We start from the raw sequence: 24,776 nt of genomic DNA, 5'->3' as shown, positions 1-24,776 counted from the left end.
TTTACATGTCTTGGCTTTTCCCTTTGGCAATCTAAGACCGCCGTGGTTGCTCAGATCACTGAGTGGCCAGCTCTTATACGTGGTTCCCCAAAGGAGCAAGTTTTTTAAATTAAATAACTGGGTTTCCCTATGGGACTGCTACCTGGTATGAGGACTTGCCTCCACCACTCCTGCAAGTTTCTCAGTTGCCTGAGAAAGCCATTGCTGGCCAGGAGGAGATGTCCCTTTTCTTCTTCAGAGCTGAAAACTCTCATGTAACATTTTTACTTTTATTCTGACAAACTCAATTAAAGTCACCAATTCGAGGGAAAATAACAGGTCAGTCTCCTACCTAATCACTCAGTCTGAACCTACTTAGTATTTTTCAACTGGGGCAACCCAGGTACCTCTTCTTGAAACTAAGTTCAAGGAAGACCTACTCCTCACAGGGAGGGGTTTATCCACCACCATATAAAACTTAGGATCATCAGCCAATAACGGGAGATCCAGGACCCAGGAGAGACTCAACCAAATTCATCTGGAATCACTGACGATGCAGACAGGCACAAGGGGCCTCTGCTAGTACCAAGACTCTGGATCCTCATAGAGTTCAAAGGAGAAAAGTCTTCTCTGAATCCTTTCATGGTCACCAAAACTGTTGACTGAAAGAAAAATGCACAACGTAAAAGTTGCGAGTTAAGTTTTATTCAGGGACCTTACTGAGGACTGTAGCCCAAGAGACAGCCTCTCAGATACCTCTGAGGTATCTTATCCAAAGAGCTAAGGGAGGCGCCAGGGTATATGAGTTTTTCTGCTGGAAAAACAAAAAAACACATAGTCAAACATCAAGAGATAATCACAAAGAACACACATCTCACGCTAACAATTTTAGTGTTTTTCTTTGTATGGGAAGATGCAAGCATCTGAGTTCATTGAAATTATTCTTTAGATACGCATTTTAACTATCTAGAGCCAGTCAAAGCACAGAATGCTTCCTGAATTTCCTTCAGGGTGAACTGTCAGTGGGCGACTGCAGTGGCTAATGGCCTAATCCTTGCAGAACTGGAATGGCAGGCCCTAAAATTCATTTGGAAATTTGATTGATGCATGAAACCCCAAAGTCTTGAACCACATAAACTATGTACATGGGAGGGTTTTGTTTTGTTTTAATTCTAGAGTTTCTACTATGCACTAGGGATATAAGGGAACATGGGAATAACTAAACTACAGCTTCAGAGGCTTGGATTCAAATCAGAGCCCTGCCTTTAGGCAAGTGAAGTAAACTTTTCTGAGCCTCGGTTTCCTCATCTAATGAGGATAATAAGAGTGCCTACCTTATGTAACACACTTAGTCTAGAGCTAGGCACATGTGAGTGTATTATCATTTTTATCTAGGCAACAGGAGAGCCATAGTAAACAACCACAGGCTATGGAAAGGTGGCTGAGGAAACAAGGATGGGGTAATAAATTCCACCAGAGTATTGGTTTCATTGTTGTTTTTGAAGTCCCTAACTTCCAGCCCAAAAGAGTACTTGTGTTCATTTCCACCAGATTATATTGGGTTGGCCAAAAAGTTCATTCAGGTTTTTCCGTAACATCTTACAGGAATCCAACTTTTTGGCCAACTCAGTACAACCTCAGGCAAAGCATTCCCCGGCTGTCTGCCTCAGTTCTCTAATCTATTAAAGAGGGGCAATTCTTCCTAGTCCATAGAGTAGTGGAACTCAAACTCTGGCCAGTATCAGAACCACCTGGGGAACTTGGTAAAAATAGAAAGGCTCGAATTCTCCCTACTTCAATAAGTCTGGGTCTTTGTGTGCTTTACTATCTCCCCAGGTGATTCTGATAACACACCAACTTTCCAAACTGCGATAAAAGAATAAAAAACACAAGATTCTCTGTTTACTTTAAAGGGTCATAAAGATTCTCATTATTTAAATCCCATTTGTTCCACCTTCTATGGAGAGGTCAGGCAGTTCAGGCTGTCCTCACATAAGTTGTATGTGCCCCAACCCAAAAGGAGCTGGACCTGCATCTCAGCATCCAGTGGGAATGAAAAGCACAGGCCCTGGGGTCCTCAGTCCCTTGGAGGCCCTCTATAATCTAGTACCTATTTCACCAAGGGGGAAAGGGGAGCAATACCTTTCCCAGGATCACAATGGTAGAGCTGTAGTGGAACCCAGAGCTACAGTTGCCTGGACCAGTGTTAGAAGGGCTTATTTTGGAGGCTCTCATCCTGGAAGAATCCCTCTTGCCTGCTGACAGGTGGTACAACAAGTTGGAAGTCTGCAGGCTGTGCCCTGCAGGTTTTCTTGTAGGTGATGATATCTGGGAAGGGCCCCAGCCAAATTCTGATATTCTAGCAGCCCTGTTCCCAAAGGCTTGAAGATTAACTTAGGTTTCTTCTCCAAACCTGGAGAGGAAAGCAAGAACTAGTCTTTTTTTTTTTTTTTTTGGCCGCACCGCATAGCTTGTGGGATCTTAGTTCCCTGACCAGGGATTGAACCTGGGGCCACCACCGCAGTGAAAGCACCAAGTCCAAACTACTGGACAACCAGGGAAGTCCCAAGAACTATTCTTTTTTTTTTTTTGTGGTACGTGGGCCTCTCACTCACTGTGTGGCCTCTCCTGCTGCGGAGCAAGTCTCCGGACGCGCAGGCTCAGCAGCCATGGCTCATGGGCCCAGCCGTTCTGCGGAATGTGGGATCCTCCCAGACTGGGGCACGAACCCGCGTCCCCTGCATCTGCAGGCAGACTCTCAACCACTGCGCCACCAGGGAAGCCCCCAAGAACTATTCTTTTATCTGAACATCTCAAGACAATCTTATTTACTGATCTTGTTGCCTGAACAAGAAAAAAGATCTATCGGTGGATCAGATCTGAGATTAGCATCACATTATGGAATCTCTGCCGCCCCACAGGCCAGGAATACTGCCACGTAAATGGCGCTGGACAAGGGAATAGAGGATGTTTCTCAAACCACAGTGAGTGTTTCAGTTGATTCAGGGCAAGAAACTTGAAGAGTGGGGCAAGGATTCAAACCAATAGGTCAGTGTAGTGGTCAAAGCCTCAGCCTTCAGAGATAGAAAGATCTGACTAGGGTAGAGTTTGGGCTCTGCAGAGGATTTGCTGTGGCCTTGGGCAAGCTATTCTTTACTTCCCTGAGCCTCAGTTTCCATATCTGTAAAAACAAAATAACAGTGCTACCCAGAGAAGTAGACAGGCTTTGTGGAGTCTGAAGCTTATACCACTGGGAAGGGGATTGGGGGTAGCAGTAAGGGGTGGAGAGAGCCTCTTTAAGAAAAAGAACACAAAATTACAAATTCAAAATTGCATGTAGGACCTTGGAAAGGGTCCCGTGTGAGGGAGGGGCCCAGACAAATCTGTCTCGAATGCTACCAGTTAGCTGTGAGACCATTTAAATAAAGCTCGTGGCAGATGAGATGATGACGTGGGGAATGGTGTGGCTTGAGTAAATGCTATAATTTTGAGGGAGGAGGAAATTTTGGCCCATTCATCTGTCACTGAAGCAGAGATAATGACAGAGAACGGAAACCTCCAAAGCCTTCTTTAGCAGCAGAGTTCTGTCCTGACTGCCACATGTGACCTTAGGCAACTCACACCCTCTCCTGCGGCCAGAGCTAGGCTAAGGGTTGAACAATCTCTGCCTCTCCGTCCCTTTGCAAAAGAATCCCCACTCCTCTCTCCCTGGAGCCTCACAGAAGCTAAGAAGCAGTTCGAGGTGAGTAAGTGCTCCTTTTTTTCCAGCTTAAGAAAGGGAGCTCCCAGAAGGATGCCTTAGAGCAGGCATGCAGCCAGTGAGAAGCAGAGCCCCTGCCCCAACGGAGGTGGCAGGGCGGGATAGATATTCTCTTGGATGTAGAAATAGGTTATTGGCTAAAAAGCCTGACGCGTTGGGCTCTCGTCCCTACTCTGTCACTTTTTTAGCTATGTGACCTTAGGCAGGTCCCTTTAGTTCAGAGCCTGATTTCCTCATTAGTTAATTTATAGGACTAAGTGAGAAAATATAGGTAAAGCACTTAGAAGAGCATCTATCCCTTAGTGAAGTGATTAATAAATAGTAGTTATCAAAATGATCAGTGTCGTAGTCGCTGTTGCCGTTACTGTTGCTAGGTAAGCGGGGATGACTCCCTCCGCAGTGCCCTCCCCTCCTCTCCTCCTCCTCCTGGCCATTGCTCCTCTTCCACTGGGCTTCTTCGGGGCAGGAGGCGCACCCTCCGGCGGAGGTGGGCGGGGCCTCGTTCCCGCTTGGCCAGCGCCTGCTAAGGGCACAAGCCGCAGCTGAGCTGGGGTTTGCACCTGACTGGACACCTTCCTGCTCAGTGCAGACCCCACCATCACCGGGAGCCCTCTCTTTGTGAACAGCCATGTCCATGACAAAGAGTGCCGGGGGTCCCCAGGGAGCTGTTGACCTCAAACTGGACCTCAAGCCCTCTTCCGAAAGTGCCAAGAAGTTGCAGAACAAGGATTCCAGTTTCTTGGATGGAAGCCCTTCTGAGTCGCCGGACTTGGAAACGACCAAGGGCATAACGTGAGTGCTCTTTTCTGCCATCCCCAGTTCTGCCTTCCAGCCTGGAAGCTTGCAGTGGCAAAAACCCTGAGGCAGGTGTGTCTGACCCCCAACCCATCATGCAGCCTTGGGGAAACCAGAGCTGCAAAAGGTACAGTCAGAGACTGAGTCAACTTGAGAACTTAAAGGGGCAGGAGGGGAGACTGTCAGAAAGCCCTTAGGATAGAGTGTTGTAGCCCCCAACATGTGCAGGTGGGGAAACTAAGGCAAGTTACCCCAGGCCACGCACTGGCTCATTGGCAGGATGGGGGCTGGACTCCAGTGCTGGCCCTAGAGTCTGTCTGTCTGTCTGTTTGTTTCTTTTTAATTGAAGTATAGCCCTAGAGTCAGTTTTGCTCCTGGCCAGTCCTGATAATGTCCGGGAGAGGGGCAGAATCCCCAGCCTCTTGGTGGAGAAGGTGACACTTGAGCTAAAACCACAGACAACCAAGCATTGCCTCCTTCCTGCAGTTACCCGGGCCTGTACTTCCATTGACCACTGCAGTGACAACATCAAAAGCACAGTATGTAGAACAGTCTAGTTTCTTCCACCTCCCTGGGGTATGTTTGGGGGGCAGTGGGGGGGTCACTCATGAGGCTTTCAGACCGTGATAAGGAGAGGTATACTGAAAGGGTTTCGGCAGGGAAGCCAAGCTCCAGCTCCCTTCGCCTCCACCATTCAAGCAGCGTGGCTAGTTCACTGAGGAAAATGGGAGGGGCGACTGGCTGGCATGGTGGTCAGGTTCCACAGCTTGATGACGAAAATGTTGACCCTGTCGGAGTAGTGGAAAGGTCACTTGCATCCAAGGTGTGAGTCTGCTCCTTCTTTCTCGAAGCCTCAGTTTTCCCCATATGCAAAATGGGGACACATTGTGAATTTAAGGAGGTTGCCTGTGGCAGTTACATCTGAAAGGTTGAGTGTTGTGTGGGTCGGGGGAGAGTGTGCAGCAAGGAGGGAGAAAGAGGCAGGCAAAGCTCCTCCCACTGCCACCCTGTGGGACCATTCAGGGATGGACACAATGAGTGACGTTATGACCGGGTTCACTTGCCCCAGGACTAGTCCCCCAGGGTTGCTAAGAATTCAGGATCCTGAGGGTGAGATCTCCAGGCCTTGGGGCCATCCACTACTGAGGTGGGCTATTTCTCCATCGGAGGCCTTGAGGGAACCAGTCCTGAACGGTTGGGTTGGAATAGTGACATCTTATGGAAAAACCCGAACGAAATTTTCGGCCAACCCGATAAGATATGGTTTGATGGCAACTTTAGCTACTTAAGAATCAAAGAAAGAAAGCAAGTCAGAACTAGCTCCTGGCTTGGAGGGAGGTAATAAACAGGTTGGGTAAGCATGGTACCTATGGAGTTAGCTCACGGGGGTTTGAATTCCTACTTTAGCTACTTACCAGCCTGAGCAAGTGATAGAACGTAGTACTCTAGTTTCTCCTCTGTGAGATAACAGTTGGCTCCTTCCCAGGGTGGCTGCAAAGACAATTTGTGCAGGAAGCCCCCAAGCTTAATGCCCGTAAGCCGACTACTGTGACTACCGTGACGTTCTGAAGTCACCAAAGGAGTTAAGGCTAGAACCCAGGTCTCCTGCCTCCCAGCCCAGTGCTTTGCACAACTCACCACATTATTAAGTTGTCTGAGTGGCCCAAAGTTAAATTCAGATTTCCTAAGTCCTTTAGTTAGAAAGTTCCAAGTGACCCTTTGACCCTAGTTGCAAAACAAGTCCATCATTGGAGGGCCGTGGGGTGCAGTGCTCAATCAGCGATGTTGACACCCACAGGGAGAGAGAAAGGGACGCAGAGACTCTCCACCCTCTTTCTCCCACAGTTTTTCTCTTTAACCCTTAACAAATAAATGGGCAGATCCTCAGGAAGCTAGAGGATTCAGGGATTAATATAAAGAACATTTATATTAATCCCTGAATGTTTGAGGCAGTTCTTCCAAAAATATTCCTCCTAACATTCATAGAGGCTCAGCAAAGTGGACATGTTGCCCAAGATAACACAGCTAGTTAAGTAGTAGATCAAACCCATGCCCCCGAAGTAGAGGTGTGGAGTCTTAACCACTGGACCACCAGGGAAGTGCAGCCTTGGGTTTTAATCCCTGGTTTGTCCAACCCCAGAGACCAGGCTCCTTCCATAATACCTCTGCTGTTCTTCACAGTAAGTCTCTTCACTTGGAAGGCTCTCATGGGGAATTTCCAAGGTTTCTCAAGTTATAAATGTTAACCCGATACTCATCTTAGTTTAACCTTGTCCAGGTACAAAGAGGTGTAAAAATAGGTTGTTTAGTTAATTCACCACCAGAGAGCATACCTCCCTAGATCTTTACCCCGGCTGGCTTAGACCTTGTCTTCTGTCTTAAAAGTCTGAGTGTTGGGTTTTGTTTTTGCCGGAGGTAGGAGGAGACTTGCCATTCCCCAGTTTGAGGTCCTGGCCTGAGGGAAAAAAAAATCCCTCTGGAGCCCAAACCCTATACAACCCTGTCCCAACAGACCCCATCTGGGGACCAAGTCATTTGACCTCTTCATTAGTCATAATGATTTCTCTTTGCTGCCTGCCCTTTCTCCTTTTCTATGAGTTCAGTCCTATATCTGCTACCAGTATTATGACCTTGGGCTGTTCGCTGCCCTCTCTGAGCCTTATTTCCCTCAATTATGAAATGGGGCTGTCCCTTTAACCCATCTCTCTGGGCTCCTTTCCGGGGGGCAGTCCAGTAGAAGTGGGATGAAGAACAAAGACTCTGAGGCAGTTCTGGGTTCAAATTCTGGCTCCCCAGTATATCCTTAGATAAGTCATTTTTTAAAAATCTCTATTCCTCAGTTTCCTTATCTGCAAAATAAGGGCAATAACCTGCTTCCTTGTCTTGACAAGAGGATTAAATGAGATAATACATGTAATCCTTAGCATAATATCTGTTATATAGTAAGTGTTCTAATGGCATATATTGAGTGTTAGCTGATAAAACCAGGACAGTTCTGGGCAAACTGGGATGGTTGGTCACCCTACACGAGACCCAGAGTGCCAGCAAAGGCCGTGGAGACTGAGAGACAACCAGGAGCCCACCTATCCAGCTCAGCTCAGGTGTGGGCACGCTGGGAAAGAATGCCTGTTGGATCTCCTCACCTCTGCACACCCACATGCTCATGTCTTTTTCCTCTCCTTTAGAGCATTCCAGGCCTTGGTTCACCTGGTGAAAGGTAACATAGGCACAGGGGTCCTGGGACTACCCCTGGCTATGAAGAATGCAGGCATCCTGGTAAGAGGGGCTGCCACAGGTGGGGCCAGTACAACTGGATGGTCGCAAGGAGGTAGGAGGACAGCCTCTAAAGGTTTATAGTGGCCTACAGTGAGCAATCTTTCTGAAAGGCTGCTTGGTCCAGACTTGGAGTCTAGATATCTAGCCTAGGTTTGAGTTCTGACCCTGCCACAGACTTTGAGTGGCGCAAGTCAGTTGTCCACTGTCCAGGCCTCAGCTTCCTCCCCTGTGGAAGGCAAGGGTTGGACTATGACTAGTTTTCCAGCTGTGCTCTGTAGAGCACTAGCTCTCAGGGGCACCTCAGAGGCCACTAAGGACCGCAGTTCTGAGCCCTTACTCCTTCCACAATACCCCATCGTGATTGCCTTTTGCACTTTCCCAGAGTACGACTTGAGAGCATCTTTGCAAGAATAGATAACATTTTAAGTCAAGTATACTTCAAGAAAGAAAAAAGAAAAGAAAGAATCGCTGTTACTGCTAAAAAGGGTTTGCAAACCAGTTTGCTAGAATATTCTTTGAGTCCGGAATAATATCTGCACTACCAAATCTCTCCTGGCCAAGTTATTCACAAGTCCATTCTCTTCTCTCTTCCCTTGCCCCTTGGCCCTTCCTCCAGATGGGCCCTCTCAGTTTGCTGGCCATGGGCTTCATCTCCTGCCACTGTATGCACATCTTGGTCAGGTGTGCCCAGCGCTTCTGCCACAGGTGAGGAAAACACCGTCCTCTTGTCACTTCCTTTGGTACTTGGTTCTCAGGGACATCCCAGAAGCATCCCACATATAACAAGAGTTCAATTCTTAATTTCTTCCAACAAGGCCAAGAAAAAGAGAAAAGCATTTGGGGCAGGGACCTAAATGAAGCTCTACCACATGACTCATTAGGTGATCTCAATCAGGCCATTGTGCTTATCTGCTTGGCTCATCTATAAATTGGGCATAAACAATCCATGCCTAACCCTGCCTCGGAGAATTGTCATGAGGATCCAATGGGATCAAGGATATGAGAACTACTGTACCCATGCGAGGTGTGTATTATTACCCATGTTATATAGTCACCATCCCACTTGACAGGTAAGGAAAACAAGCCACCAAGGAAATACCACCAGGTGTCAAAACCTGAACTAGAACTTGGGTTTCTGCCCCAGTGTTCTTTCCGTTCTAGCTGGGTTCTGTCTTGCTATGTGTCTCCTGACTTTTCAGTATATTATCTTAATTTAAACTGCCTCTTGATAACTGTACGCAGTCTCTCCTGCAGACTTAACAAGCCCTTTATGGACTACGGGGATACGGTGATGCATGGACTAGAAGCCAGCCCCAGCACCTGGCTCCGGAACCACGCACACTGGGGAAGGTACCTTGTTCTTGCTTTGTCCAAAGTAGGGAGGACATGTGGCTCTCAGGGATGCTCTCTTCCCTGGAAAGTTGGCTCGTGTAACACAGAATGCTGGACTTAACATGAAAGGGATTCAATGGCAGTCTTCCTGATCCAACCCCACTTCTTGTATATACAGGGTTCTCATTCCTTTGCTATGCAACTTGAATATCATTCACTTTTTTATTAAACCACATTTATCTAGCTGTGACTATGTACCAGGCCCTAGAAATACTGTGGGGAACAAGGCAAACAAAGCTTTGCCCGTGCAGAATCCATAGTCCAATGGGAAACAGAGACCTTAAACAGTTTAGGACACAGTTACTTAATAGCCACTGGGATAAGTACCATGAAGGAAAGAAGTACTAGTTGCTACCAAGTAGGTAAGGAGATGTACATAGGTTCAGGTAGGCTTCCTAGGATGGAACAGTTGAGATGAGTTCTGAAGGAAGGCATTCTTAGGAATGAGGAATTACCTAGGGAAAAGTGGGCAGGAGCCTGAAGGGCCTTCCAGGAAGAGGAGCAAGCTATGAGGTCCTGAAGCAAGAGGGAGTATGTGACAGTTTCAGGGTAAAGAACGACCAGGTAGCTTGAGGGCAGATAGGGAGATGATGCTGAAGAAGGATCCAAGGGCCCAAACAAGCTGTACATTTTAGACCCTCTTCAAGGTCTTGTTCTTTTCTTAAAAGCAACCAGGAAACCATTGGAGGGTTTTAATCAGAGGCTTTCCTGTTTTAATCATATTTGCATTGTCTGAAGATCTGTCTGGCTTCTGTAAGGAGAAGAGATTGTAAGGGAGCAAGAATAGACTTAGACCCATGAAGAGGCTGTTGACAATGTCCAGGCAGGTGACAGTGATGGCTGGGTCCAAGCTGGTGGCAGTGGGGATGGAGAAAAGTGAATTTGGTCATGATTTGGGCCCCAGGGTTGTGGGGAAAGGAAAGAAAGAGTCGGGGTTGACTCAGGCTTCTGATGACTTCTGTTTTGCATACTCAAGCAGAGATGTCAAGTGGGTAGTTATATGTGTAGGTTTGAACCTGTCTTCATGCAGGAGACACTGAAGTCATCAGCTATGATGCCAGGGGACAGAAGAGGTCTCTTAGGGAGAGAGTATGTAGTGAGAAGAAAAGAGAGGAGAAGACCAAGACGTTGAGGGTTCCTTGGTGAGCTGAAGTCTACCTCCTGCAACCTCCACTTTTTTGCTTTTGGAGATGATGGAAACAGTCAACGCCTTCTGTCTCCTGGTACTTGGGACTAAATCTACCCTTTTGTCTTTGTTTTCCCACCTCTCCCCACCCTGTCTGTCTACTCTTTTCTACTCACCTCTAGATTATCAAAGTCTCTCTTGAACTGTGATACCCCAAACTGCACTACCTGAGGCGTGCCTTGCTCATGAGCATCATGGGTCTGGCACGTCTCTTGACCCAAAGCCCATTCACATACTGAATTAATAAATTCAGCCTATGAGCAGACTAGGAAGGCTATGGGATGATTTCTAGTATTTTCCCAACTGTGTGACCCAAGAGGTGGCTTTTGCCTGTCGCAATGCGTCAGATCCTTCTACTTATTGTTGGGCATGTAAGGTAGATTTTCCTGCTCTATTTAGGAATTTCACTCCACTAATTATCTCCTCTCCTATAACTTGAACTTCTTTTTTGAACTATGGGCTCTTCCTCTCAACATTGAAACGTGTTCATGTATCTCCATCTTAAAAATAATAAAATAAATTAATAAAGCCTCCTGGACCTTATACCATCCTCTATCTCATATTCATTATCTGATTATTCAACAGATATCTACTGAATACCTGCAGTGTGTCAGGAAGTGCTTTAGGCAGTGGGTTTACTACGATGAACAAAACGGGCACCTTCAAGACTGGAACTCACACTCTAGCTTTATGAAAGAATAGCCCACCCTCTAATTTTACATCCATACACCCCATTCACACCTCCTTCATGGGTCACCTGGCTTTCCTGTCCTATACTTCTACTGAAGTCCTTTCCACCAATGTCCTAAAAGACCTCCCTATTGTACCTTCTTTGCCCTAGAGAACCTCTCAGCAGCAGTGGGTACAATTGACTGTTCTCTTCTTCAGACATTCTCTCTTCACTTGGCTTCTGTTAAACCCTTTTTCATCCTAGTTTCCCACCTACCTCTCTGGTCATTGCAGGCTTCTTTGTTTCTGTCCTCCCTTTAAATGTTGGTGTTCTCTAGGGTTTGGAATGCTGCCTTCTCTTCTCACTCTGCACACTTTCCAACACTAATTTGCCTTCTCAAGGCTTTATCCATCACTGACAAATCAACATTTCCACACCCCAATATGTGGTTGTCTCCTGAATGTCTCCTGTAGGAACCTCAAGCTCAACAATACAGGTACTGAATGTGCCATTTCTTCCTCTTCCCCTAAAACCTGTTCTTCCTTCTGAGTTTCCCAGTTCATTTTGTTGTCCAAGCTAAAAACTTGTCACTCACCTTAAGTCACTTCCTTTTTCCTTCCCCTAGATGTAGGTGGTCACCAGGTTCTGTAAGTTCTAGTTCCCTAGTATCCCTTAAAATGCTTTCAGTTCCCTCACCCTAACAGCTATGTCTTTGTCCAGGTGGCTGCCATCTTTCACTTCCATTATCTGGTCTTCCCATCCTGAGTCTTGCCCCCTCCAATGGACTCTCCACACGGCAGCTAGAGAAATCTGCCTAATCCCTCTGCTGAAATGCTTTTTCCTCACTACTTCTTCACCATCTGCCCCTCCTCTTTATTCCTTTTTTTCTTCTCTCATTCTCTTTCCTCCTCTTCCCAAGGGACTCCCGCTCAGGTATTGTTTTTTTCTAAGAAGGCTGTCTGCTCTTTAATTCAGGTAAAATGCCCTTTTTACCATGGCCCTTAGTGCCATATTATTATTTTTCTAATTAATTAATTTATTTATTTCTGGCAGCACTGGGTCTTCGTAGCTGCATGCAGGCTTTCTCTAGTTGCGGCGAGCGGGGGCTACTCTTTGTTGCAGTGCATGGGCTTCTCACTGCGGTGGCTTCTCTTGTTGTGGAGCACGGGCTGTAGGCATGCAGGCTTCAGTAGTTGTGGCTCGTAGGCTCTAGAGCACAGGCTCAGTAGTTGTGGCGCGTGGGATTAGTTGCTCCACGGCATGTGGGATCTTCCCGGACCAGGAATCGAACCCATGTCCCCTGCATTGGCAGGTGGATTCTTAACCACTGCGCCACCAGGGAAGTCCCGCCATATTATTTTTTATCCATCTCACCCACTAGTCTCTAAACCACTAGAGGAAAAGACCATGTGTTATTTGTCTGTGTATCTTCAGTGCCGAATATGGTGTCTGGCACATGGTAGGAAAAAATTTTAATGATTGCTAATAAGTTGTGCCTATTGCCTTACATCAGTTAGTATCAACACAGAGCTGGGTATGGGGCAAGGTTCCTGATGATGAAGAATTTTACCACTGCTGAGTTGAGAGTATGGATGTGGTTGAGAAACATGTTTTTCAAAGAACTATTGTTACATCCCTTCTACTGCCCCATTGTTGATTGTGGTAGCAGGACCGAGGGTGCTGGTCGAGGGTTACCAACCCCTGGGAATAGAAATGGAAATGACAAGCCAGCTTTTCTTTTATAACAAGTTTTTTTCTTTTTCTCTCTCTCCTCTCTTTCAGGCGTATCGTGAGCTTCTTTCTTATAGTCACCCAGATGGGCTTCTGCTGCGTGTACATTGTGTTTCTGGCTGATAATTTAAAGCAGGTAGAGTCTTCTAGAGAAGGCGGGAGGGAAAAGAACATGGAAAAGGAGGGTCCTCTTTTTCTAGTTGTTCAACAAATAGCTTCTTCTCTTTGGGCCCTAGTATCCTCATCATACAATGAAGAAAGTTAAACTGAGTGTTATCAAAGAACCCAGGCTTCCCCCAGTTCACATATCTGCGGATTTCTGTAAGTGGTTACTTTATCCACAGTACCCTTTGTCCAAGAGTTGTCTCTAAAACTGGACCTGTCCTCAAGGTTGGTCCTCAAGGTTGGTCTTTAAAATTGAGCTGGAAGTAACCTTGGATTTTGTCAGTCGTCCTGCTTTGGTACGTAATTATCCTTAACTCTTCTTAAACTGATACAGGTCTTTTTGAATAATACCTAATCTTTGGGCCATCTGTATCTACCTTTAGCTGTTTAATCTCCTTGGTTTAACAGTTTTTTGTCCCCGAGAAATTCTTCTGATCTAACCCAATAGTTATCTTGGAGCAATTTGAGCAAAATAATGTGGGTAATAACAGAGGCTATCCTTAATCAATAAGCTTAAAAAAGAAAACTATTCTTCAGGGCTCTTTTTCTGTTTATAGTAATACCAGAAATTTGGAAATGTAAACAAAAAATTAAAAAGAAGGAAAAAAATAGTAAGAATTCAGAATTAGCTTCTATTATGTGTCAGGTACAGTGATCATTTTATGTTTTCCCTCATTTAATTCTCTCCATGGTCTTATCAGAGTAGGTACTACGGTTATTCCCATCTTGCAGATGAGAAAACTGATGTTATGAACGCTATAATGTATATAAATATGGTCACAGAACAAAGGTTAAAAACACAGGCCTTTTTAACATCACAGCTCAGGTTTTTAAACACTATGCTATACTGCTTCTCAAAATAAAACAAAATTATTCTTAATCCAACCACTCATGGATGGTTTTAAATGAGTGTTAACTGATTAGCATTTTTAGATGTCCTTCAATTTTTTAGTGTAATTTTTAATAGTTTTATAATTTTCCATCATACAGATGACTTGGTCTTTTATCATCTGATATTTTCTGTTTTACTACTATAATCTGTACAAGTCTTTGTACAACCCTTTATTACTTTAGTATATGTATTTTTTAAGTAAAATTACTGGGTCAAGGAATTTGATTTGAAAGCTCTTAATTGCCAGATTGCTGCTTGGAAATCAATCTGACATTAGCAGAACTTTATCAATCATCTGTCTAGAGACAAGGTAAGCACTGTCTCAAGGAGTTTGCAGACTAAGTGGGATGTGCTCTAAGACATATAAAAAGCTAAATATCAATATAATATGTCGGTGTTGGGTCAGGACTCCACTAACACCCTGAGGTTGGGGATGCTTAATTGTGAACTAAGGGGCAGAAATGTATGGGAGCAGGAGAGATCATTGGAGCAAGAGAAGCCCCCCTTGAGGAGATGCACCTGAGCTGGGCATTGAAGGGCAGGTTGGAGAAGTAGTGGCAGCCAAGGTGGGAGGAGGAATAAACACCTGAAGGCAGGAATGTACTGGACTTGCTCAGGAGAGGCAATACAAGTGGTTGTAGAAGAAGGTGTGGGCCTTGGGAGAGGAAGAGCTTTCACGGTTGAATGGGTCCATTTATGGAAGGCCTTGAATACCTGGCTAATGTTCCAAGTATTTTTCCTACTGTAGTGAGGAATCAGAAAAAAACAAAACAATGATTTATTTAAGTATTCATGATGTGTTAAATGAAAAGGAGATTTTTTTAAAATTAATTTATTTATTTTTGGCTGCATTGGGTCTTCGTTGCTGTGCATGGTCTTTTTCAAGTTGCGGTGAGCAGGGGCTACTCTTCGTTGCGGTGTGCAGGCTTCTCATCGCGGTGGCTTCTCTTGTTGCGGAGCAGGGCTCTAGGCGTGCAGGCTTCAGTAGTTGTGGCACATGGGCTCCGTAGTTGTGGCTCGCAGGCTCTAGAGCACAGGCTTAGTAGTTGTGGCACACGGGCTTAGTTGCTCTACAGCATGTGGTATCTTCCTGGACCAGGGATCGAACCTGTGTCCCCTGCATTGGCAGGCAGATACTTAACCACTGCGCCACCAGGGAAGTCCCGGAAAGGAGATTTTAAAATAAGAGTGTATAGTATAATTTCAGTCTTGTAAAATAAAAAGGATGCGTGTAATACATGTAATTTGTGATACTGCATAGAAAATGTACAGACGAATATATTGCAAGGCATTACCATGGCAACCCATAGGTACTGAGGTTATCATTGATTTTACGTTTTCTTCCTGCTTAAATCTAGTTTCTAATTCTTCTGCAGTGGACTGTGTTGCTTGCACAATAAGACTGTAGCCATTAAGTCATGCTGATTCCAAAGGAGGGTGGTACCCTCCCTCCTACCACCACTTTGCTGGGAGGTATTTGTACAGTGTGCAGGAGGTGTTCCTTGTTTGTCGCAGTGACGCGGAGATGCTAATACCTTTTACTGGGTGGCGCCCAGAGATGCTAAATGTCCTGCAATGAATGGTCAGATGCTCACAAGGAAGAGTTCTCTCACTCAAAATGTCAGTGTTGGTCCAATTAAGAAACAGTAAGTGATGAGCTTTTTTGGTTATAAGCAAAAGAAACAGATTCAGTGGAACTTCAGCAGAAAATGAGTTTAGTGGAAGAATATTAGCTAACTTCCAAAATGACAGAGAAAACTAAAAAAAAAAAAAATGGGTCTCAGAAAAGGACAGGAACAGGAACCAGGGCAGCTAGGGGGATGTCGATAGAATTGATGAGCAGTCTCCTCAGGGATTCCCTATCGTAATTACTGTTTACCCTTTTCTAGGTCTGCCTTGTGTCATTTTGCTTGTTATTTAGATTCATACTCCAGGGAGAGATGTGAGTGCCTGTGCTTGAGTCAAAGGCAGTGCTTTGGCTCTGCCACATGATTGTGATTTACAGGCCACCAAGGTTGTATTCAGGTGAGAGAGAATGCACCAAAAATAAATGAAAATCAGGAGGAATGGATTCTGCGTTGCCAAAAGCTAACAAATGGCCACTCTAAGTTTAGGTATTTATGTTTATTAAGTTCGCTTTTTATTAAAGTTATTTCTGCAGCCTCTTTTGAGGAAGTATGGTGCAGAAGATTTGCAATAAGAAGTCCTAAAGTCACTCTAACTCACTCTGAGACCCTGGCACGTGAGACATGCCAGCTCTTTGTGAGGGAGTCTGATTATGGGCCAGGCTCTGAGCTAATGATGTGGCCAGAAAATTCATCGAATCTTCTCCTTGCTTTTCCCATTCGTCTCCCAGGTAGTGGAAGCGGTTAATAGCACAACCAACAACTGCCATTACAACAGGACAGTGATTCTGACGCCCACCATGGACTCGAGACTCTACATGCTCACCTTCCTGCCCTTCCTGGTGCTTCTGGTGTTCGTCAGAAACCTCCGAGCCCTGTCCATCTTCTCCCTGTTGGCCAACATCACCATGCTGGTCAGCTTGATCATCATCACCCAGTCCATCATCCAGGTTAGCACACCACACTCCTCACTCCTCTAGTGGGCAGAGCCTTTTATCAATGATAGACTGACACCTGGGGCCAGCCCTGAGGGTAGAAATGTATGCACTCCCCTCTTCAGCTTAGAGCTTACTTTACTGTAACATTTCTTCCACAAAGCTGTCTCTGCGCACTCTCATTTTTCTGGGTATCTCCTCTTTGATGTTGCTTCTCCAATACTCGTTTTATGTCAAATCCTGGTTATAGAAAAAAATTATGCTTTGCAAGGAAAATATCTTGATTGGTTAACTACAGACCATTCCTGTAATGGTTGGATAGCAGCAAAAGGCAGATAAAAAGCAGGATTTTCTACCACAGCTAAACCTTATTGAACTAGTCTTACATCCTCTAAGCTATAATTCCAAGTAATTGCAAAATTACCCCTAGGGAACTCAAGAGAAAACAACAACAACTAATATTTAGTCACAGAGGTATAAATAGAAAGCCTTGAAAGACCACAAACAAATCTGTCATGATGTAAATCACACGTCTTTGAAGTTGAGTATGGATATTCATTTTCCCTCAGTTTCCCACTTTTCTCTCCTTTCTAATTTTCATTTTATAATGGACAAGCCTACGTAGAAATTTAAATCCAGAAGACCCTTGGCATGCCTAATACCTTTCAGATGTTTTCCTCTTTCAGAAGTCACAAGAAAAAAACGTTATTTTGTCCATGGAATTTAGTAAAAATAAGAGATTAGCCAAATATTTTAGGATAACCACAGATAAGTCTTAAGGCAATATTGATAGATTCTACAAAATTGAATTTCCCAATGAAGTAGCTACCTCTGATTTATTTTTGGACTATTCCAGAGGTTGCTCAATTAGAGAAATTGTTCTGTCATTACTTTCACATACTAGGTCACAGGGTACATAAAATATTTATTCCACACACTTTTCTTCTCCTTCTGTTTACAGCTCATTGAAGAAGAAAAGGGGACTTTCATATGTAACGAATTACTTTGGGTTCCCTAGAATATCACTGTAACTATAGTCAAAGTAATTTCCCATGTCTATAACCACTGGTACATTCAAAGTGTTCTTGGGCACTTTAGGCTAGTACTAACCTGTGGTGGGCAAGATTGTCTTCTGGAGGATTCTGATAAACCAGACTCCCTCTGTGAGATCCCTGATCCTTCAGTACTTTGAGAATACCTTAATCTTTCTTTCCTCTGGCTCTTTGCTATTGGGAAGCGTTAAAATCAACTCTAATTGTGGCCTACTTCCTTGTGAAGTTTTCTGAATTGCTTGATATTCAATTTTTTTTATAATTCAGCTTTACTCTCAGAATACTCTTCTCTTAAGGGATCCCAAACATGCTTTGACAGAAAATGTCTTTACCACATTTCTCTCCCCCATAGGGAATTCCAGACCCCAGCCACTTGCCACTGGTAGCAAATTGGAAGACCTACTCGCTCTTCTTCGGAACAGCCGTTTTTTCATTTGAAAGCATTGGTGTGGTAAGGTTTCAATTGGGGTAGACTTTCCAAGGTGCTGTGGGTGGCCTTCTGAACAGGAGCTGGGAGCTCTGGGCTCTGTGTGCACGGGAGAAACTAACCTCTGACCTCACTTGGGTCAGGTGGAGAAACTAACCTCTGACCTCACTTTGGACCAGCAGGAGAAAGTAGGTTATAGCAGAGAGGTTAGAGCAGTCGGGAGAGTTTTATTCCTGTCCCAGTACATTTGTTAAACATTTATCTTCATATCAACATGTCTTTATTAATCTTTAAAAATCAAGATAAATGGAGGTGTACAACTTAAATTATAGGATTTTTATGAAACATAAAGGAGTTTTAAACTGGAAAGTACAGTTTATTTACAATGGATTATTATATAGTCTCTACTTCCACACTTGAGGAAGGATAGTGCTGTGTATAATTTTTTTCTTCCAGTTTTATTGAGGTATAATTGACATACAGCACTGTATAAGTTTAAGGTATACAGCATAATGATGTTACTTACATATATCATGAAATGATTATCACAATAAGGTTAGTGAACATACATCATCTCATATAGATACAAAATTAAAGAAATAGAAAACAATTTTTTTCCTTGTGATGAAAACTCAGGATTTACTCAACTTTCATATATAGAATAGTGTTAATTATATTTATAATTGACCTACAGCACTATGTTAGCTCCTGTTACTTACAATATAGTACTTCGATATTTCTTTGGCTTTCAAAATGATCACCATGGTAAGTCTAGTTATGATAAATGTCACAATACAAAGATATTACATAGTTATTGACTGTTTTGCCTGTACTGTACATTTCATACCTGTGACTCATTTATTTTGCAAGTAGTAGTTTGTACCTCTATGCTTTTTAAGTTTACTTTTAATTTATATACAGTACAATTCACTTTTATTTGGTGTACATCTCTTTAAGTTTTGAGAAGTGCAGAGTCATAGATGCACCACAATCAGAACACAGAACAATTCCGCCACCATAAAAAGCTCCCTTGTGCTGCCCTTTTTGTAGTCAACTTCCCCCTACTCCCACTAACCCCTGGCATCCACCTTCTGTTCTCTGTCTCTATTGTTTCACTTTTTCCAGAATGCCATCCACATGGGATCATACAGTATGTAACCTTTTAAGCTTGGCTTCTTTCACTTAGCTGCATATACGGTCATCCACGTGGTTGCATGCATCAGGAGCTTGCTGTTTTCTACCGCTGAGCATCCACTGTATGAGCAGTACCACAATTTGTTGAACCATCACCTGTTTAAGGACATTTAGGTTGTTTCTAGTTTCTGACGATTATGAGTAATGCTACCGTAAGCATTTGTGTACAGGGTTTTGTGTGAACATACGTGTTCATTTCTCTAGGAGTAGGTTTGTTAGGTGACATGTTAATGTATGTTTAACATTGTAGAAAATTGCCCAACAGTTTTCCAGAATTGCTATACCATTTTGCATTCCCACCGGATGTATGAGTGTTAGAATTCCTTTGCATCTTTGCTAGTTCTTATCTGTGTTTTTAGTGTTTTTTTAAATTTTAGCCACTCTAATAGGTTTGTAGTGCTATTTGATTGTGATTTAATTTGCATTTTACTAATGACCATTGATTTTGAGCATCTTTGTATGGGCTTATTTGACATCTGTATATCGTCTTTGGTATAAGTGTCTGTTCAAATCTGCGAATTTTTAAAGAACTGAGTTGTTGTCTTTTATTGCTGAGTTTTAAAAATTCTTTATATATGCCAAATGCAAATCCTTTATTAGATGTGTAATTTGCAAGTATTTTCTCTAGTCTGTAGCTTGTCTTTTCATTCTCTTAACATTGTCTTTCATAGAGAAAAAGTTTTAATTTTGATGAAGTTCAACATATCAAAATTTTTCATTTATGGATCCTACTTAGTTTATCTAAGACTTTAGTTTTATCTAAAACACTTTGCCTACTCCAAAGTCACGAAGACTTTTCTCCTATGTTTTCTTCTAAATGTTTTGTTTTCATTGTACATTTAGATCTATGATATATTCTGAGTTAATTTCTGTTAAAAGTGTTTATAGGTTGAAGTTCAATTTTTTTAAGGATGCCAATTATTCCTTCATCATTTGTTGAAAAGACTATCTACTCTCCATTGAATTACCTTTGCATCTTTGTAAAAAGCTAATCGATATATGAATATGGGTCAATTTCTGGACTTCCTATACTGATTCATTGATCAATGTGCCTTTCCTTTCACGATACCAAAATATCTTGATAACACAAGCTTTACCTTAAAATCATGTAATATTAGAGCTCCAACTTTGTCCTGATTAATATTTGTGTGATACATTTTTTTCCATCCTTTTAATTTTTTTACTGAGATAAAATTCACCATTTTAACCATTTTAAAATATATAATTCAGTGGTTTTCATTGCCTTCACAGTATTGTGCATTCATCACCACTGTCTAATTCCAAAACATTTTCATCATCCCAAAAAGAGACCCTATGCCCAGTAAGCAGTCAGTCTCCACTCCCCTCTGCTCCCAGCCCTGGCAACCACAATCTTTGTCTTTTAATTGGTGTGGTTAGACCATTTGCAGTTAATGTAATTATTATGTTTATTAGGTCTGCATTTTATTATTTGTTTTCTGTTCTACCCTTCCTTTTGCTTTCCCATTTTCTCTTTTTACCTCCTTTTGGATTCTCTGAATACTGTTTAGTATTCTACTTTAGTTTGCCCGTCAGAGGTTTGACTGCATCTCTTTCTATAATACTTTTCATGGTTGCTCTAGGGATTACAGTATACATATATAACTTTTCACAGTTTACTTACAGTTACTATTTTATCGTTTCTAGTAAACTATAGAAATCTTATAGTTGTAGAGGTTTTTTTTCTTTCCCCCCTTTTTGTTGTAATGACCATATGTATTACTGGTTTGGCCAAAAAGTTCGTTCGGGTTTTTTTAGGAAAAACTCGAAAAAACTTTTCAGCCAACCCAATACATCTAAATATATCAAAACACCATCAGAAAAATGTTATAATTTTTGATTTCAGTAGTGCCACATGGCCCTTTTGATAAACTTACTAAGGGAAAAATAGTCTAATGTATCTATCCAGGTACCTACCATTTCTGTTGCTCTTTCCTTATTCCTGAAATCACAAGTTTCCCTCTGGCATCATTCCCTTCAACATGAAGAAACTCCATCATTATTTCTTTTAGACTGGTGACAAATTTTTTTCATTTTTTTTAAATTTCAGAATATCTTTATTTTTTGCCTTTATTCCTGAAGGATGTTTTTGCACAATATAGAATTCTAGGTTGGCAGTCTATTTTTAGCACTTTGAAAATATGGTATCCCTTCCTTTTGCCCTCAGTGGTTCTGGTGAGGAATCTGCAGTTATTTGAATCATTGTTCCCCTATATGTGATGTTGTTTTTTATCTGGTTACTTTCAAGATAATTTTCTAAAAATCTTTGGTTTTCAGCAGTTGTATTGTATTGTCTGGATTAGTTTTCTTTGAATTTGTCCTGTTTGAAATTCACTTAATTTCTTGAATCTGTAAATATATGTCTTTTACAATTTGGGAAGTTTTCTTTTTCAAAAATTTTTTTCTGTACCAATCTCTTTTTCTTCCCCTTCTGGGACTCCAGTGACCTGAATGTTAGACACTTTGATATATGTCCCGCTATTTTCTAAGGCCCTATTCATTTTTAAAAATCTTTTTTTCTCTTTTATGTTCAGATTCAATAGTTCCTATTGATCTATTTTCAAGTTCACTGACTGTGTTCTGTCATTTACACTGGACCTCTCCAGTGGGGTTTTTCAGTTCTAAAATTTCCTTTTGGTTCTTTGGTTCTTATTCCTTCAGCTTCGTTGCCAAGAACTTATATCTGTCCATTTGTTTCAACAGTGTTCTCGCTTACTTCACAGAGGACGGTTATAACACTTGCTTTAAAGTCTTTGCCTGATATTTCCATAATTTCTGTAATCTTAGGGTTGGCATCTGTTGTCTTTTCCCTTGAGCAGTGTTGAGATTTTCCTGGTTCTTTGTATGTTGATTAATTTTAGACTGTATCCTGCACATTTTGAATATTATTTTATGAGACTCTGGAGCCTGTTAAAATCCTCTGGAGAATGTTGACTTTTGTATTTTAGCGAGCAGTCAGTCTGATTAGATTCAAACTACAAGTCTTGATATACCTTCAGTAGACCATGGTTTTAATATCAGATTAGTTTTCAAAGACTTTGAAGTGATATTTGGCTTCACCTTGCTTATATGCTACCCAGGGGCCAGACAGTGGTCTGTCTACACAATAGTTCTCAAAGCCTTTACTTTGATGCTTCACATCAGTTCCATACATGTACAGCTCAGGGCTAAACCCAGACTTCATTCACAGGGATGAAGGGAATCACTTTCTCTGGCTCCCTCCTTTCCGTGTTTTCCGGCACACTCACCAGTGTGCTGCACATTCACCCAGGAGCTTCTTTTTCTGGTCCTCTGGCTACAAAGCCAGGGTTTTAGCCTCCTTATACTCCTATACGCTTCTTGTGACTGGGCCTAACTCGAGGGTGACCACTGAGAGTAAAAAGAGAAGAAAAGAGCAATAGGGATTCCTTCCAGGTCTGGCTTCATGGGCATGTAACCTGTGTGGTCACATGGGCCTCTGCCTTTAAAAGGATTTCACACTTGGTTTAATGCCCTGTGTTCATCATCTTGAATTTCTTGATCTTTGACCAAGTAGCCTTGCATTGTCATTTTGCACTGGGCCCCACAAATTATGTAGCCAATCCGATTCCCCCTTTACTCTTTGGACTCCCAAAGTCCTCTTTCCCTGTTCCTCTGCTCCAAGAGAAAGAGTTTGTCTTGTCTCAGATTTTTAGATGCCTAAGTAACCACCACAGTCCCTGATACAACAGATTGCTGCTTTGTGACTGAGACTTGCCCTGGGGAGTATGGCCTGGAGAGTAAAAAAGGAAACAGAATAATAGGGATTTTCTCCATGCTCTCTGTCCCACAGGGTCCCTTATTTTAGGCCCCTCTGGCCAGAAAGAGGGTTTCTTTTTGAGTTTTCTCTCTCTGCATCCACTACATAGTTCTAGGATTTGGGCTCTCCTTGAGTCTAAACTAGGAGATACAAGAAGAAAAAAAATCAGGAAACTCACTGCCATGATGGCCATTTTTACTGGTTTTGAGCAATTCACCTTCTATTATATACTTTTCAGAGTCCGTGGATAGTTGCTTTATGTATTCTGTCCAGGGCTTTTAGTTTTAATTAGTGAGAGAGATATGGTGCAATGTGCTTACACCATCTTAATGGGACCGGAAGCACTTTATATTTAGAATTTTGAACAGTCATGGCAAAAAGAAGAGTGGTTGAGCAAATGACTTTGGAGGCAGAATGTGCTGGAATCTTACTTTAGTCACAGGCTAATCTCTGAACCTTAATTCTTCAACTGTAAGATGATGATTCTACATGTTCAGTAAGTGTTTATGAACATCTACTATGTGCTAATGATTATTAGTATCAGAGTTCAAATTACCTTTAGAAACCTTCTATTCCAGTCTCTAATTTTACAGAAGAGGAGCCTCACTCCAAAGAGGGACAGGGTCTTGAGCTGCGTCACCAGCTGGGAACTGCTACAGCTGGTACTATTCACTCCCAAGCCAGAGACCTTCCCACTTTATGTGAATGGCCATTTAATCTCTTTGATTGTGGGGAGGCGCGGGGGGCGGAGGGAGAAAGCCAGTTACAGTAAATCTCCTACATACAAACCTTCAAGTTGGGAACTTTCAAAGATGCGAACGCAAGGAGTGAAACTGTGCAGCTTGCCCTCTGTCTCCTATTGCTGACGATACTTCAGCTCTACATCTCCCACCTCCTCTCCCTCCTCCAGTAAGTAACTCTTCTTGCCTGTTCACTCCATACCAGCCCCTGTATGCCATCTGTTGTACTGTACTGTACACTACTGTACTTTTCAAGGTACTGTACTGTAAGATTAAAAATGTTTATTTTTTTGTGTTTTTTATGTAGTATTTGTGTGAAAAGTATTATAAACTTATTACAGTACAGCACTATATAGCCGATTGTGTTAGTTGGGTACCTAGGCTAACTTTGTTGGACCTATGAACAAATTGGACTTATGAACGCGCTCTCAGAATGAAACTCGCTCTTATGTAGGGAACTTACTGTACTTAGTATGAGCTGGCCTTGTAAAAAGATCATCTTTAGCCTGGGGAATTTATGCAACAAAAATGTATTGCAGGGTAGGAAAGCTCACGTTGGATTGCTCTTCACCTAATCCCCTGGACATTTTCCCAAGCACCTGCTGCATCTAGGAACGTGCACCTAACCCAGAAGAAAGTGGAAAGTCCCAGACGCGCACTCCCCTCAAGCGTCTGCCATTCACATGGGGAGGGAGGGGAGGTGCATACAGGACAAAGAAGGATTTAACAATACAAAGGAATAGGTGCTAAGTTCTCACTGAGTAATAAATAAGCCCAGGGCTGTGGGAGTTTAGGCAAGATCGGGTAGAAGTACTTGGACTTTGGAGGACAGCCCTGGTTTGCAGCCTTCCTCTGCCACTTCCAAGCTGTATAGCTTGGTGTAAGTTATATCATCTTCAGAGCCTTGTTATAAAATAAGAATTACACCAAGTACCAGCTTCATAGAGTTGTGGTCTTTGCAGTATTACCAAATAATTGTAGTTAACATTTACTAAGTCCTTACTGTGCACCATTTCAATGCTCATGTAATTCTCCAAAAGATTCTAACAGGTAAGTTTTCAGATCAGGAAACTGAGGCACAGATCACCCTAATGGTGCATGAAGTGTGCTTAGCACATGGCTGGATCAAGGAGAAGGGGAAGGTGAGGGTGGGCCTTGGTC

The 24,776-nt window shown here is 42.8% G+C and overlaps 1 protein-coding gene across 5 annotated transcripts in view; it reads left to right on the top strand.

Annotated features, from left to right (window-relative positions):
- SLC36A2 (solute carrier family 36 member 2) overlaps nt 1–24,776 on the top strand; it is a 75,392-nt gene that overhangs the window by 42,013 nt on the left and 8,603 nt on the right. For 2 of the 5 annotated variants that reach the window (XM_030762809.2, XM_022590184.2), the window contains exons 1-6: nt 4,438–7,810; nt 8,427–8,515; nt 9,065–9,160; nt 12,841–12,925; nt 16,203–16,421; nt 17,811–17,909. In XM_030762809.2, the coding sequence (XP_030618669.1) occupies nt 7,544–7,810; nt 8,427–8,515; nt 9,065–9,160; nt 12,841–12,925; nt 16,203–16,421; nt 17,811–17,909 (855 nt within the window). In that variant the 5' untranslated portion in view covers nt 4,438–7,543. Of the gene's footprint in view, nt 1–4,365; nt 7,811–8,426; nt 8,516–9,064; nt 9,161–12,840; nt 12,926–16,202; nt 16,422–17,810; nt 17,910–24,776 lie in introns of those variants that run through there. The other 3 variants (XM_089909587.1, XM_089909586.1, XM_089909585.1) reach the window with 3 other exon arrangements.

The sequence above is a fragment of the Delphinapterus leucas genome, chromosome 3 (assembly GCF_059928025.1).
Source record: "Delphinapterus leucas isolate spDelLeu-1000000601 "Yukka" chromosome 3, BTC_Dleu_Yukka2, whole genome shotgun sequence".
Classification (NCBI taxonomy): Eukaryota; Metazoa; Chordata; class Mammalia; order Artiodactyla; family Monodontidae; genus Delphinapterus; species Delphinapterus leucas.
The sequence above is the reverse complement of the archived record's forward strand: the minus strand, read 5'-3'. Positions and strand labels throughout refer to the sequence as shown.